A 16816-nucleotide genomic window follows, 5' to 3' on the forward strand; every position below is an offset into this window, starting at 1 on the left:
CTTTAGGGGTTTTTTTCCTGTTTTGTTTGCAACCTGTTTTTAATACATGTTTCGATAGTTATCATCATATGATTGCTTATGTTGTAAGAAACATGTATTAAAAAAATTGTGTAGAAAGAAAACAATTGAATTTGTTGATTTAGGATTCTCATTTAAAATACACTTGCTCTTTGTATATCTTGATTGCTCCATTGCTTCTTCTTTTTCTGCAAATATTGGTGTTCCTTTCACCCACAATAATGTTGGCTTCTTATCCATCATCGTTCCATCTTCACTTTCAGCTATATCTCCCATTAAAATTTATCTACAATCAACTCTTGTAGTTACATTTGCATGTAAGGGAACTAGCTTTCCATTTACATTTGCAAGGGCACAGGCTAATCAGTGGTTCACCTAAGCAATCCTTGCTCTGTTTTTCAAGCCTGCAAAGCTATTTGCTCATGCCCAGTTGAACTGTTTTTCTTTTAAACATATTATAATTTATATTTTGGAAGACTCATGCTTTTTGTTTAGATTTATAGAACTTTGCTTTGTTCTAAACCTCCTCCCCTAACTCTGTTAAATCCACTTTTTGTTGTGTAGGAAAAAACTCCCATGCACCTCTTTAGCATATAACCAAAATGCTTTTTGTGTATGCTTTGTTCTTTAGTCATGTTTTAGTTAAAAAAAAAAAAAAAAAAAAAAAAAGAATGAGAGAATACATAGAAATAAATAAAAAAATTTTGAGAAAAGACAATATAAAAAGAATTTTTAAAAAATATAAAAAAAAAATTAATCTCTCAAAACGGGATATTTTTCTAGTCGTATTTGTTAAATTTATTTATTAAAACCAAATTAGATCTTACATGTATTTTGTTTGAAGAGCATGAATTACAAGTTAACCCATTAAATTAGGTTAAATTTAATAACACTTGTTATTATTACTTAAAAACAAATATTCAATATATTTTTTGAAGTTTCTGTGAAACTCATCACTTGATAATGGACTCCATTTATTCAAGTTTCAAGGGCTGAGAGTTTTTCGATAAATCTATTTTGATATTGCCTTAAATATAGTATTTTACTTTCTAAAATTATACATTACCATTTTATTATTTATTTATTTATTTTCTGCTCCAGATGTAGTGTGTACATTCTGCGATTTTGGACGGCAAAGGGGAACGTGAAAAGAATCCCTAATTAGATGTAATGCCACCATGTCCAATTGTCCATAATGAGGATGGGCCTTCTCTAGGCTTCAGCTAAAATAATTGGTGTTTGCCATTTCAGGCAAGCCCATAAACCCACTAAAACGACCCATTTGATTTTTGTAATTTAAAGGGAACAGAAAACAGAAAGACAGATAGATGGAAGGCCCGTCAATAATGAGGATGGGCCTTCTCTAGGCTTCAACTATCGTTTTCTTTTTTCTTAAGCCCAAGAAAACAGATAGACAATATAAAAACAGATGTATATATATATATATTTTATCAATTTAGGGGAAAAAAACTTGATTAAAGGATATGTAGGAGAGAATTGAATATAATACAAGAATATAATAAATATAATTAGAAATGTAGAAATATATTGAAGACTTGCTTGGCACCGTTTGTTTTTATATTTAAAATTTTGTTTAGCTTGAAAAAATCATTAAATTGATTTATTTTATTTTATATATATTATGTGGAGGTCATTGTCAAGAATAAATAAACAAAATGACAAACTATATATGTTAACCGGCCGTGTAGAACTCATTTTTGTAACGCCCCATCACAATAGAAACAAACTTTCAAGAAATTAAAGAAATACACATCCGTGTTTCATTCTTGATATTCAATTACTTTTTTTTAGTTGTTTGACTCAGAAAATTATATATAAATGTTAAAGATTTCATATAAAATCATTAATAATTGTACTAATTTTATCTAATTATTTAATCTTTTGAGTTGAGTTAATTGATCAAAAAAGGTGTCATGTATATCGTTAATATATAAATATATCAACAACTTTTATTTAACACTTTAAATATTTAAATTGAGTAATTATTTGTTAGTCATTAATATTAATCAGACCATAAAAACACATCAAGCATAAAACTAATCTTTTGATTAGAGCTATTTGTTTATCGAATAAGATACGTGCTATTCCTTAATTATAATATTAATCCTACACGTACCATATTCTCTAAATTTACTAAAAGCAAGAATATTAAATATTATAAATTAATATGATTAGGGATAAACCAGAAATTAATGGCATATTATAAATGATAAGTTTGTAATTACCACATAATTTTAATTTCTTCAAGAGTAAGTCATTCTTCTAGTTGCATGAGAGGATAAGAGATACGAGGAGTGCGTGAATACATAGGTTCATTTCATTTCATTTCGTCGTTTACCCTCAACCAAGATCTCCACACATTTCATTATCAAACTAAAAATCCAAAAGAAACGACAAGAAAATATAGAAGAAAAAAGATTTTGTGTTTGTGAATGATTAATCATAATTTTTATTTTTTGTGCTCGACATCCTGGCACGTAATTATGGAAGGGGATCTCAAGTAAAGTATCATTTAATTACTATCTCAAAAGATCTGAAACCAGGTCTCCCAACTCAATCTGATCATGCTTTCTTGTCATCATCCGCCCCTAATGGCTCTAAATTAGCCAACTCGAACAGGCCAAAAGGTGAGCTAATCCTCCAAGTAATGCTGGCTATTAAATATTATCGTTGGATTATCCTTCATTCCTCACTGCTAATTATATATTAATTTAACCTAGAAATATTCTTTTATAATCAAGCAGCAAGCACGAAAAATTAAACGGGGGTGTAGCCCTAGGCATGTAGATGGAGGTGCTGTGATTGATAGAGATAGATATCATAAAGAAAACACTTTTAAGCATCGATTGGCTAAATTAAAAGGGTGTGATTATTGTTTTTTCTATCAAATAATTAGTGGGGAAACCGGTTGAACTGTTGCTTTGTTGTTTTTGCTATTGTTTTTGAGCGAGCATTGTTGTAAGTATTATCTTTCTCATCGCTTGCTTCTTCTTGTTCAGCTTGACAATGACACGATTTATAATGCAAACACTATGGAGGTTTGTCCTCACCGTATTCAAATAAATTAAAAAAGAGAGTAGGGTTTGCATGGAAACATTGGATAGAGACTCCTCATGTGCATAAATTTATTGGTCCCGACTAGTGACAAGTATAAATCTATCGAGTCTCTATGAAGATTGATTTTATTAGGGTTTTGATTAGTTATTGAGGGAACATGCATGCCCAGGTGTATGGACAGGATCCAGCTACAATTGGAATCAAGGGATCAAGTCTCATCTCTTTCTCGTCGAATCGTGTGCCCTACTTGTTTTTGGTAAATCCCATGTTGCTAATTAATGGCTTTACTTGAATTGGATTTGGCTAATACGATGGCTCTGGATGCATTAATCAATCCTATGTTCTTTCCATGGATAAAGTTTATTTTTGGGTTGTTGAGTCCAATAGTATGTGCTCATTTTAAATTTATTTTTTCACATATCATTTTCAAGATGTTTCTTAGATCATGTATAAGAAGTCGTTTTCTTTAAATTTATTGTGTCAATTCAATCGTTAATAATAGCTTGAAGGGATTTTTACAAAAATAATAATAATAAGAAGAAATTGAACCGAAAAAATCAAGGATCATCAAAATCATACAACAATTACATTAATTGTGATTATATAGTGATCTATCCTTGAATCATGAAGGATATTTGTGATCGATCCACATGTAATATATTGTGGTGTTGAGCTTTTATTTAACGTTCGATCTCTGAATTCATAAACGGGGAGGACAACCATGAGAGAATTATGTAAATTAAAGTTGTGATAAGGCGAAAGGTGTCGACCAAGGAATCAATGGCTGGCAACAAGAGCAGAACATGAATTATAAGGGTGATTGCTAGCTAGACACGAGAATAGTACAGATCAAGAAGGGGTAGAGCAGGTGGGAGTATCCGTGAAGAAATCCTAAGAAATGTCGTTTAATGAGAGGAGAATATAATTTGCTGGGACAAGAAAAATAAAAGAAAATAATAATTATCTTGTAAGAAATAAATAAAAATGGTTTGGAAATTAGAGGGAGCGATGCCAAGACAAGCAACAAAGGTTTCCACGTGATGCGGGCCTTTTGGAAGGGAGTACGGGAAGGGGACTGTCATTGTCCTTACTTGTGGCGGCTGTGGAGGTGCACCCCCATCCCTAGAGAAATTCAAAATTAAAAAAATATATCTATATCTATATCTATATCTATATATATATTTTATTAAAAAAAACCAAATCAATCTAAAAATTTAAATTATTATATAAAATTTTAAAATATAATTTATATTATTCTCTAACACATCCCCTCAATAAAAAACCTTTTGAATTTGAAATTTATACAGACTCGCACTACCTTATGCTTAATTTTTATTAAATAAAAATAAATTGTAACCGTTTGATCATTAAAACTCTAATATAATGTTAAAAAATCATCATAACTCAATTGCTTAAGTTAGTAAATAAATTTCTAAAATATAATTTATATTATTCTCTAATATATATATATATGACCTGAGCGATGCCGCGAGTCATTTTTTTTTGCATAAAAAATATCAAAAAAACTCAGATTTAAAAGTCTTGGGTTTGACTGCAATGTCTGACTTAAGAGTAATATTTATAATATTAATAATAACATTAAACTTGCATAACCCAAGTTTAAGTGAGCCTGGTTACAACACCGGACCCAAGAATATTGGATGTGGGTCTGGCTATAAGATCGTGTCATAAAAGTGTGATAATTAAATAGATTAATTAAAAAAAAACAAAGAAAAAAACTAACAGGAAGAAAAAAAAAACTAATAAAGAAAAAGATAAAAAAAAAATCAGAATTAATTGAGTTAACCCTTCAAACTAGGTTAACCCGTAGAACCTGGAATTCGCGTCATAAAAGTTTGATAACTAAATAGAAAAAAAAATTGACGGGTTTACCCAGAATTAACTAGGTTAGCTCATCAAACCAAGTTAACCCGTCAAGCCCAGGATAAGTATCAAGAAAGTTTGATAATTAAATAGAAAAAAATTTAACATTAACAAACTAAACTAAACGAAAAAAATTAATTAAAAAGAAAAAAAATTCGGGTTAACTCATCAAACCAAGTTAACCCATCAGACCCGGGATACGTATCATGAAAATCTGATAATTAAATAAAAAAATTTAACATTAACAAACTAAATTAAACAAAAAAAATTATTAAAAAAACAAAAAAAAAATAGTTCTATAATATAATATAATAATAATATAATATATTAATAAGTGAAAGGTGTGGAAAGCTACAGTGTTTTTTCAACGTCTTTTAGAATATTATTTAATATATATATATATATATATATATATATATATATATTTGTTTGCATGTGAAATGATATTAAGTTTTTTATTGCAGCAATTTTAAGAATATAGTCTAACGGATTAAAAAAAAAAATTGCAAGTGATTATTATTATCTAACTATACAGAAAGACTTTTTTTACCCATTTTCTCAGTACCTGGATTGTGCTATTGACAGGCTCGAAAACCTATGCATGGATAGAATTATTAGTAACATGATAAACTTGTCCTTTTAACCATGTAATAGTACTATGGGAACACCAGTCGAGGACTGTTTTGTTATTTTATGTTTATCATATTTGGTGTGCTGGTAGCATTTCATGCACAAATTCTTTTTAATTTGCTACTTCCAAGCTGCGCTCGGTTTTTTTTTTTTTTTTTTGTGGTTTCATTAAAGGTGACTAGCAGCAACCCTCTAATTCACATAATCCACCAACATATAAATTCTCACTTTTTTATTTTAAAATATAAAATAATATTTAATAATTATCTCACAATAGAATAAACAAAAATAATAGAAACAGAGAAGATATATTTCTCTGTTGTTTTAAAAATATAAAAATTTACTTTGCAATTATTTTAAATATGGATTTAATTAGCAAAGATAGTTTTGTCTTTGTATATTTGTGATTTTTATGTAAGACACCAATAAATAAAAAAACATAAATTCCATCCTAATTCTCTTACATTTGATCAAGCCTTCCAGTGAGAAAATAAAACAAGAGGAGAAGGAAAGAAAGTATGATCTAGATGAAATCTTAACTTCATTTTTCAATTTAATTCTCAAGATATCTCCATTTCCTGCCCTGCCCTGGAACACCTCAGTTAGGCTGTGTGATTCTGACCCCAGTTGAAGAAATAAAACTAATTAACTGAATTAACCACGATTAAATAATTGAGTGAGCTCATAATTACACAAACACAAACATAGGTATGCTTCATTTTTCTTAAAAATGGCCGTGTCTTAAAATATTAGCCAGAAAGAATGTTGCAGCATTTAAAGACAGAAACCACGACAAATGTTTGCAGGTATTCCCTTTCAATTCTATAATGCAAAACCTTCCAAATTTCCAGACACGAAAGAAGACAGTAATAGTAAGAACAAAATATAAAATATAAAATAAAAATATAAAACATATCTTGGCACAAATTAATACATTACAAGAAATTGCTCTGTCAATCCTCTGTATGGATCCGAGCAACCTATTCCTCTGAATCATTCAACTGGTGGGCCATTTCTTGATTTGGATTTACTAGGCTTGATATTTTATTTTATTTTAATGGAGTTTTGGATTTATTAAGAGGTCCTAAACCCTAGCATCACGTAGGGCCAGGAAAATTGAGATAAAGAATCACCATTGGTTGATGTTTTCCATGACGTATATTATTTAAGGGCATTAAATCTTTTTTTTTTTTTTTATTTTTGTGTGAGAACTTGATGAATAGTTGAATTATTTAGTTCTATAATTATTTAGCACATGAAGGGTACCTTAAGGTCCCTCCCACAATCATATGTACTAACAACATTCAATTAAATTGAGTGAAAAGAGAAGATTATAAAAAATAAGAGTTGAGCTAAAATAAAGGGATCTCAAATTTGTCTGCAAACTATCCACCAATCCTAATACAGGTCCCCAAACTAAAAGCTTCTTCATTTGAATCCAAAAAAATTAATAGATATTCCTCAATTATGCCCCCCAGGCATCCGTGTCTATTTATATTTGCAATAAAAATCGCATATCTATGCCATGAAATGTCACTGTTTTCAATGTTTCCTGTTTAAAAAGAGATAGTGATGGCTTCATATGGAGGATCCGGTTGAGAATTGCGCGATACCTTTGGGATCCAGTTGATGAAGGCTCTTGTATAGGGACTACATTGACAATCAGTTGATAGTTGGGGGACTAGTTTAGCTAAATTCTATTTGGCCTTTCCTCGTACAATTTAATCACATTTATTTGATCAGATGCAGAGGAGAAATGATAAATACTTTCACATGGAATTTAATAAGTATTTCCATTAATCCATTGGTTTATATTTATAATTTCAAAAGGATTGAAAGTTTTTTCAAAGAAAAAATTAAATTAAATTAGAATTTGTTCGGTTTGGTTTATCTTCTTCTTGACACTAGCAAGCATATCTGAATTTCTTTGTGGTCCTGATTATTTGGTACTGGAACTCGTCATTTTGTCCTATTTACTCAGTCTTTGCATCCACAAGCTACATGAAAAGGCCTTTTCGGTTCTTACAGAGGAGGTAATTTTTCATGCATGCTGGAAAATAATTTTGCTCATTCAATGATCTTGATTCTTTGAGAATTATGAACCAAATATGTAAATAAGTTCTTTTACAAGAACCCAATTCATTAAATTAAAACAATTTTGATTTGTTGATGTGATAGATCCCAATTAATTCATGTTTTGTAAGGATGAATTCAACTAGCACCAGAGGGAGGGGGATGGTGTTTTTTTTTTTTTTTTGGTGTTCATTGATGATATTGGATTATTTGATAATCAAAGCAATTTATAATGAAAAGAGGGATGTAATTAATGCTACTACTGGTAATTTTTCTAGATTATCAAGGAAAATACAAAAAATAAGCTAATCCAACTCTTTATTGGTCTATGATTGCACTTTTTTTTTTTATTCATGACCAATAAAGAAGCTAGCTAGTAATTAATTACCAGATCTATGGACATAAATAAGAAATGGCCTCTTAATTACTTTTGCGATCACTTCATGCACGGATGATGATCTCCAAGTCTTAACAAAATTCCCATCTCTTTCCAGCTTCATTTCTTTCCCTTTCGTGTCCTCTCCTCTCCCATCAACATCGCTTTCATTATTTTTTTCCAAGAAAAAGACCAATAGCATGCCCCCAAGTGCATTTGTGGGATACATCACTTGACCCACTTGTTCAGCTAAGACTTCGTTGATGAAGCCAGTTTGTGAACACCTCAAGTGTCTTCATGTCAGCTCGGTAATGCTTTTGTGTGAATTCGAGCAACATAGGCCATGTGAAATCTGGATATATTCTCGGATTGCATGTGTCCACTAATTCATGTGGTGGAGTTACCATCTTGTCATTCTTTGGACACAGAAAGAAAGCGAGAGATTTTCTTGGTGTTTGGCTGTTCACCACTGCTCGGTGCAAACAGCTCCTGTATATACCATTCGATAGAGCCTGAAAAAACAACAAAACCCACTAAATATCAGTACCTTTTGTAATCATTAATGCAAATTCGGTGATAATTTAAAGGAATTGTCAATTATCATCCACGTACGTGTAGGGCAATTCTATTTATTTATCTTAATGAAAAGGACAGAACCGCCTTCACTTGCGCGAATATCTTACCATGAAGGTGTCACCAATGTTAACAACAAAAGCGTCAAAATTGGGGTTAATCGAACGCCATTCGTTGTCCACAAACACTTGAAGACCACCCACTTGGTCCTGATGGAGGATGGTTAAGGAAGTTGGATCACAATGAGGACCGGTGCCTAAAGTAAGGTCAGGTTTTTGGCATGGAGGGTAGTAGTTGAGCCTCATTATTGAATCATTCTCATTAAAGAACTCCCTGAAATGTTCTCTGCTCACACCGAGGCTCATTCCTAATAGCTCCATGATCCCTAGTGACAAAGTGCTCATGGCCTCACAGTAGTCCTGATACACCGTCCTGGTGAAAACAGAAGACGAGAAATCTTAGTGTCGAAGAGAACATTAACCAATCTCAATAGACAACATTGAACAAAACCAAATTGAACGGGGAAAAAAAATTGTAACATACCCGAATTCAGCAAAATCTTCCCCCATTCTGTTGTGAAAGTATTCCTCGATGTGTTTTGATGAACTCTCCTCAGCTTTGTAGCGAAAAGAAAGCGTTTCTTTCCATGGAAGTTTAGAGGAAAACCTGCCAGTAAAGCTGCTAGCATATCCACAGGACTCGCCAATCTTTCTCTGGGCCTTTTGTTTCTCAGAAAGTGGCAATTTGAAGAAGGTGTCAACGTAATTATGAGCATGGGCAATGAGTGTTTTATCAACTCCATGATTAACAACTAGAAAGAAACCATGTTTTTTACATGCTTCACCAACAAGTCTTGAAGCTTCCACTGCAGCAACAGGGTTACCAGAGAGGAAATCACCCAAGTCTACAAGCGGGACTTGGAGTTCAGGTGCATTAGTATTAGGCTTTTCATGGTCAGGCCAAATGAACTGCTGGGGTATGTTTGTCTGGTGTCGAAGAACTTGTGCATCAAAGACAAAAGACTTGCCATCATCTTTGCATTGATCCTGATCTTTTGGGTGGTGGTGAGGGGTGGTTATGGATGGCATGGTTTTGATGCAATCTATTGCCATTGCATTACAAATTCTGTGGCAGGTGGCAGGGCACGGTCTGCGTGTGGGTGTGGGTGTGTATATATATGTATGTATGTATGTGATTGTGTGAGGTTTGAGAGGCAGGGAGGGAGAGTTGGTACTTAGCTCCTAGTTAAGATAAAAGAAAGAAGTGTACTGATGATGATAAAAGAAAAGCCAGGACCGCTCTCGTTGTGGAAATCGGCGAGCCCGAATGTTGGAATCTTGTAGCTAGCTATCTTTCCCTCTCTCTTATATGCTCTGTGGATTTTATTTTTGCAAGGAAGGGCTTGAGAAGAGGAGGGGGTTTGCAGCGCAGGGGGTTGCTTAATGAGAAAATTAGGTGATAGACCAATTTGTTGGAGTTCTGTCCTTTTTATAGCTGCCAGGAAAGCTCTTCCCGATGGAGTTTTTTGTTTGGATGCTCTAAGCTAGTGTCAGCAGGGCACTTTACTTTGTCTTGTATCAAGAGTGTGCTTAGACCTGTATTAAACCCATAACTTCCTGTTCTGTTTTTAAAATGCCCAAGCCCCCACCTGACATAGGTCCTCTGTACTCTACTCTGCTTTCTTTTTTGGGAGCAACACTAGGTTTACAAAAAAATAATCAAGGAAGAAGAAATCTGTTTTGAGGGGCCTAATTACCCTGTGAAAAACAGATTTCTCCACTAATTAATCTCTCTCTCTACTCATTTCTCTTCCTCTTTTCCCTTCCCTCTTCTACCATTCTCTTTTGTGACCCCATATCCCAGCATAGCTTCATGCTGGATATACATATCCATGTCCGACCTGTATTTCTCAATTTCTCTTATATGTCTCCGTATACTTCGAATGACTAAATAGCATTCCTATCTGTGCTAGCTCACGAGCGTGTTCATCCATGTTTTTTTTTGTTTTTTCATTTCAAGCTACAGTTCAAAATCAGAAGTATCATTTCGGTTGCTTTTTATTCGAGCAGCAGTTTGAAACGTACAAAAAAAACGTAAACAAACAGCTCCAAACATCCAAAGTCAAGCACACATGTTCTAGGGCAACGCAGGGGGTTGAAGCAACCCAAACCAGACCTCTCACGTTACATAATTAATAGAACAGAGAGTTTACTTAGCAGCATTGACGAGTTATCACAGAGAGCTAGCGAGAAAAGATGTAACATAGAACATGGAACCTAAGAGAGTACTCGCGTTTTGACAGCCAAGTACTTCGTAACGAGTAGTTTTTTTTAGCGAGGATGGCTAAGCAGAATCATTGCAAATACAACATAGGCATACAAGGAAAGAGACAAAGTAAAGAAACATTAATTGCTGTTCCTGTTTGAATCAGGAAGATCTTCCAGTTATAAGGTGACACAAACTAAAAAGTGAATGAAGTGGTTCTCCTGTCATGGAAATAGCAAACTATAATGACTTGTAACAGGGACTCGGGCATGAGTAGCCTTGTAGCCAGCAACTACTAAGTTTGGTGGTAAGCAATAAAGGGTAAGTAATTAACCGGTGGCTAATTTCGATGTGCTTAATTTAATTTAAATTAAAAGGGGGGAGATTTTATGTTGTTTGCACAAGTGTTTGAGCATTCCCTTCTCTAATTTTTTCTTGAAAATGAGGCCAATAAATGCTTATGCTTGTCAGGATGTTAATATTTAAAATGCAGCAGAACCCCTGCCCAACTTCTTTCAAGTTCCCAAGAGGCATGCATGCTGTGATTTTTATTGTATTTTTTCCCTTTCACTTCTTTGAAAACAAGCGGAGGGACCGACCGAGGTGGTGACATTATTAATCAGAGGCCAGCCACGCCAAATCTGGTGTTACTCGGGCAGGGACATTTTATTCTTTCTTCTAACTTTTCAGGGACATTTTTTTGTTACTTTGTAGTTTGCTCATTTTATGGAGTATATTGAGCTTGAAAAGGCTAAAAAAAAAAAAAAAAAAACAGAGTTAAAGTGAAAGGAAAACAAATTTGGGGTTTGGGACTGGTTTTGTTGATTGTGGTTAAGTAAATTTTCTTTTACGTTATCATGATCACTTCTTAACTTTGCTGGATTAAATCTAAAGAGATTGACTTTGCTGTTAAGGAAATCTGTTTTTTATTTTTTATTTTTTATTTACTAGGTTCAGAACTTGGGATCATTATTTAGAAAATTTCATTAAACTATATTAATCAGCAATATATAGGTGATGCCGAGCAAAATGGGGAGACAATTATTCTATCAAAAACAACAACTCCAGCGGTTGCCACTTGAGAAGGTCCACTGGGTAATTCAAGCCATGGGAGTAAACCTAAAATAGTAGTCTTTGGAGATTCTCCCTTGCCTAACTTGGTCATTAGAAAGGAAAACAAAATCCATGCTCTCATTTCTTAGGTTTCTCCGAAGTTCCGAGTTGGATTCTCAAAAAAAAAAAAAAAAAAACCCACAAAATAAATCAACGAATATTATGAATAAAGTGTTTGTTTTAGTATTTCGAGCTGTTTTTCAAAAGATTTTTCACTGTAATTTTTAATATTTTTTATATAATAGCATGAGAAATTGAAATAAAAAGGCCGAAAGTTGCTCAGTACTTTTGCAAAATAGTTTGAAGTGGGTGGGTTATCGGTGGCAACTAAGGTGAAGTGATTGAAGCAACTAGTAGGATAGTGCCATGGTGGGTTTGACATAACAATGCCATGTACATGAAGGGAGCCTATGATCTCCCTCTCTACTAAAGCAAGCCCCAATTAAATTTGACTTAACACCTTGAATGGATTCTCTGGCCATAAATAGAAAGAGAGTGTCATTTTTAAGGACAACATGCTTCAATCTCCCTTAATATTCCACCAACATTTGGTTGCTTTTTGCCAATTTGTAGCATCACTTGATGGCATCCCTCCCTCTTGGTTTTGCTTCAAGATCTTGAAGCAAAAACGAAATGTTAATTAGTTTTAATGGAAAATGGCCCTCGAAATATTAATTCCCACTTCAAACTTCAGCTACTTGGTCTTAATCACCGTTTAGAATTGTGAGAGAAGAAATTATAATAAAATAAAATAAAAATCTTATTTTCCCCTAACATCTGGATTCTCTGAACTAAAGTTGGAATTGAAGAAGTCCTATATACATCGTACTAGTTGCCGGAGGAAGCAACAATATGCCATACAATAGAAAGGACAAAAAGTGAATCAAGTTGTAAGAGATTGTGTTTTTTGCTTTCCTATTTCTCACCACACAAAAAAATGTGGCCACCACAGATTATATGTAATTCCAGGAAAAAAAAAATTATTATTATGGCTCTCGACGGAGTGTATGATGAATTTCCTTGCAAGGGTACTATCTTCAGGTTTCACTTTCGCAATTCCTACTTGCTGATGACACGATGATTTCTTTCTGATAAATTTCATCAAGGCAGATGTTACATTAATGGAATACAATTCAAGGGTTTTTGGATAAAATATTTTTTTTAAAAAAAAAACCTATCTCTAGTATTCCATCTCTACGCTCTGGTTCCTTGCCATGTCAATTTTCTGTTCTTGATTATTGAGATGTATGGGATTTATATATGAAGAGTAGATATTATCTCTTCTTCTTCTTCTTTTCAAAACAAATTGAAATGAATGAAGGTTATCTGCACGTAATTGTTTGTTTAAGATGTGTTTGATTAATGTTCTTGGATAAAAAAAAGGATAAACACAAAGAATAAAAATTTATTTAACTTAAGAAACAGTGATCATGTAAACATAAAATAAATATATTTTTATTATTGTTTTAAAGTAAATTTTTATTATTTTAAAATAAAAAAATACAAGAGAATATGTCCCTTTTATTTTTATTTTTAGTATTTATCTCAAATCTAATTTCTATTATTTTATTTAGAATATTTGGTAATCATTTTTTTTTAAATAACGGTGAAACACTTAAATCATATGTCAAAGAAATTAGGCCATGACCGGAAAACATTAGGCAACGGCCCATAATGGGTTTAATTATCTAATGTTTAACTTTTGTTACCCATTTTGTGTGACTGCCTCAAACTACTAGGAAAATCATGGAAGAAAAATGCAAGAGATAATACGAGAGAAGCATTTTAAAGCCAACGTCTCTCGTTTAAACAAAAACATTTTAGAAACTAGAAATTAAATGCCACATTTTTTATTGATTAACTCAGTCCATTTTATTCCTGGACCCGATTTTATATTTATATGTGTGTGTATGAACGCACGCTCGAATGCTTTTTATCATATTATCATGTTTCTGCACTTATTATATGGTATGCGAGTCAAAACTTCCACGATCAACATGGGTTTTATTACAAAGTAATCCACCAACCTCCTAGCATCAATTTCATTGAAGAAGAAGAAGAAGAGGGGGGGGGTACCTTTAATGGCATCAAAGTACGTGCTAAATACATTGTGCTAAAAAATGTCTAATTCAAGTGAAATCCATGATCTAATCAACGCTAATTTGCTGTACTATAATTAAGGAAAAAGATTGAGTAATGGGATTCAAACGTTGTTAAAAAACTATGTTGGTTTAGAGTATGTATTTTATTCATGTTAAAAAAGGAGAAAATAAAAAAAGAAAGAGAGAAGAAGAAGGGGGGGACACGATTTGAGATAGTCTCTTCAGAGAGAAAGAGAATGGAGGAGTGTGTGTGGAGCAATAAGGCATAGTCACATCTACTGTTTAAACTTAAAAAATAATGGTGTTCTTTCGGTTGACTTATAGTTGCATGTAAAGCACTAAGCAAATCTCCATTATTGACATATCTAAGTAAGTGGGGAAGAATTTAAGATCCTAGATGATGTTTTAATAGTATCACTACCACCTAATAGTCTAATGTGGGTCAACTAAATAACCAATAAAGTTAGAGATTTGAAGTGCATGTTTGCAATGCTGTAGTTTTTGCGGTTATAATTTAGCCTGTTAGTTTTTGCGTTTCAAAATAGTTTTTTAAAAAGATTGAATTTTTATTTTATTTTTTTATTTGCTTCAAAATAATATGTTTTGGTGTTTTTATATAGTTTTGATATACTGATATAAAAAATATTTTTTAAAAAAATAAAAAATATTATTTTAATGCATTTTCAAGCGAAAAATACTTTGAAAAAACAACTACTAACGCACTCGCATTCTCAAACAAGACATAAAGAAGTAGGTTTAAGAAAAAAAAAACTAACCGATGTTTTAAAAGAAAATTTTAAATGGAACCATACAAAATTATGATGTATATTAATTAATCAAACACTTTTAAATTTATAATTGGAGCAAAATTTAGATCGTACAACACCGCACCACAAAAACAAACAAATCCAAAATGTGAAATAGATTAAGAGCATTTCAATTAATTCCTTGAATATATTTTGTTTCAAACAAAATTGGTATGAAAGATAAGTGTGTTTGTGTACAAGAAAAAACAAATAAACTACTAATTTAAATATTAGCATCTTAATATGATGTGAGAATCATATCTTTATTTCTATGAATCAAACATGCTTCTAAGTTTTAAATTATTTTTTTCAAAGTAATTATTTATATGTGTTGCTTTTAAGTCTCTCCACTAGCACTAGGTTCAAACATTTTAGATTAGATATTTTAAGACAATACTATTAAGATCCAACTATATGAATTATATATAGGTCTTGAGATGTAATTAATCAAACATTAAATCATGGAGAGAGCGATTTGATTCAATAAAATTCATAAAGTCAAACTTGTATGCATATGGATGAATGTAAAATAGTTGTTCCCTAAAGTCAAATACAAATAAGGAAATGGAGAATTACAGGGAAATGGATTGCCTAAGATGTACGAAAAGATGCATGATATTGGATAGTGGAGGAGTGCTTGATTGTCTTGACTGAATTATGACTAAGGAATTTACTATTTAAGGTGTAACCAGGTAGGTCCATTTCCAGCCCTAAAACGTATACATGTAGTTCTCCAATATAAACAGTAAAAAAAAAAAAAAAAAGTAGCCATCAATTGGGACAAACCATGAAAAAGGGATGCATTACAGCAAAGTATACATCAAGAATTATTGCCTCTTCCTTGTAGTATATGATGCTGAAACCAATGATAGTCATAAAGAGGGTATGATGTAGAGGTATATGAATGATAGTAGAAACTTGTAAGGAATACGTACAAACTATTTTCAAACCTAAAATCATGGCATTCTTCACAAAATCTCCATTAATCACTTATAATATGTATTTAGTATTACGATACCTTTTACTGTTATGATTTTAAAAAGTATATTTAAAATTATAGTTTTTTCTCATTAATGTTTTAGGAAAGAGTTTTCAATAAGATTCATAAGATAAAAATATCTCTATTAATCAAATATTTATTCAAATATATAGTTTCGTCCGACCACACAAAACAAAGCCGTAGGAACTACGTCTCATTGATAATAACCCATGGGGAGGACTCATAATCACTCTTCAAATCAAAGGAAAACAAAGGTTTTATAGAAAAGCATCCACCTCTTCATGGTTTAGTCAAACTTTAAGAGCATATACATGGTTTCATCCCTGCGTTTGACATGACGATTGAAAGTGTTTTTTTTTTTTTTTTTAGTTATTTCTATGTAGATGTTTCCTGAGGTATTTCGGAACGGTTTTGACATGTTGAAGCTGAAATTGTCGATCGAAATCCCCTGGCAAGAATATTTTCAACTGCAATATGTAGTAGTGCTGGCAGCAGAGCATAGTTATGAAGACAATACCTAGAGATAAATGTGGATGTCATTTTCTCAACATTGGTTTATGCTAACATTTTGATGATCAAGAAACTCTCTACAAGTTGAGAACTTTCCACAAACCTGAAGTTGTTCACTACAGTACAGAGGACAGTAGGTGGAAAAGAAAGGGGGGACATCAAGGTCCATCACTAGAAGCAACTAACATGATGGTGGAGTTGTCACAATGTCATGCAGATAAAAGGTGGGGCAAATTGAGCTTGTTCTCTTCAAGAGCAAATCCCATGAAACTGATAGACCCAACAAGGTTGGATCTATTACAACAACTATAGCTTAAGTGTGTGTATCAGTTAGGACAAACACAGTTCTATCCTCTAAGATCATGCACTACAAGTTTCGCTTACTTTT

General features: G+C 32.5%; 1 protein-coding gene across 1 annotated transcript; it reads right to left on the reverse strand.

Moving 5' to 3' along the window:
- Positions 1-7930: 7930 nt before the first annotated feature.
- LOC118056383 (gibberellin 20 oxidase 1) lies at positions 7931-10087 on the reverse strand. The gene is made up of 3 exons (XM_035068568.2): positions 9176-10087; positions 8743-9064; positions 7931-8571 (listed from the first exon to the last, which is right to left on the reverse strand). Exons 1-3 carry the CDS (start codon positions 9742-9744, stop codon positions 8305-8307), a joined length of 1158 nt encoding a protein of 385 aa, XP_034924459.1. The 5' UTR covers positions 9745-10087; the 3' UTR covers positions 7931-8304.
- Positions 10088-16816: the final 6729 nt, after the last annotated feature.

Source organism: Populus alba, chromosome 15, assembly GCF_005239225.2.
Source record: "Populus alba chromosome 15, ASM523922v2, whole genome shotgun sequence".
Taxonomy (NCBI): Eukaryota; Viridiplantae; Streptophyta; class Magnoliopsida; order Malpighiales; family Salicaceae; genus Populus; species Populus alba.

Bases quoted from the DNA above. Each gene is read 5' to 3' on its own strand.
- LOC118056383 (XM_035068568.2), bottom strand. From the start codon at position 9,744: ATGGCAATAGATTGCATCAAAACCATGCCATCCATAACCACCCCTCAC. The intron at 9,065-9,175 runs GTATGTTACAAT...TGTTTTCACCAG, and splicing joins GAAGATTTTGCTGAATTCGG to GACGGTGTATCAGGACTACT. The intron at 8,572-8,742 runs GTAAGATATTCG...TTGTTTTTTCAG, and splicing joins ACATTGGTGACACCTTCATG to GCTCTATCGAATGGTATATA.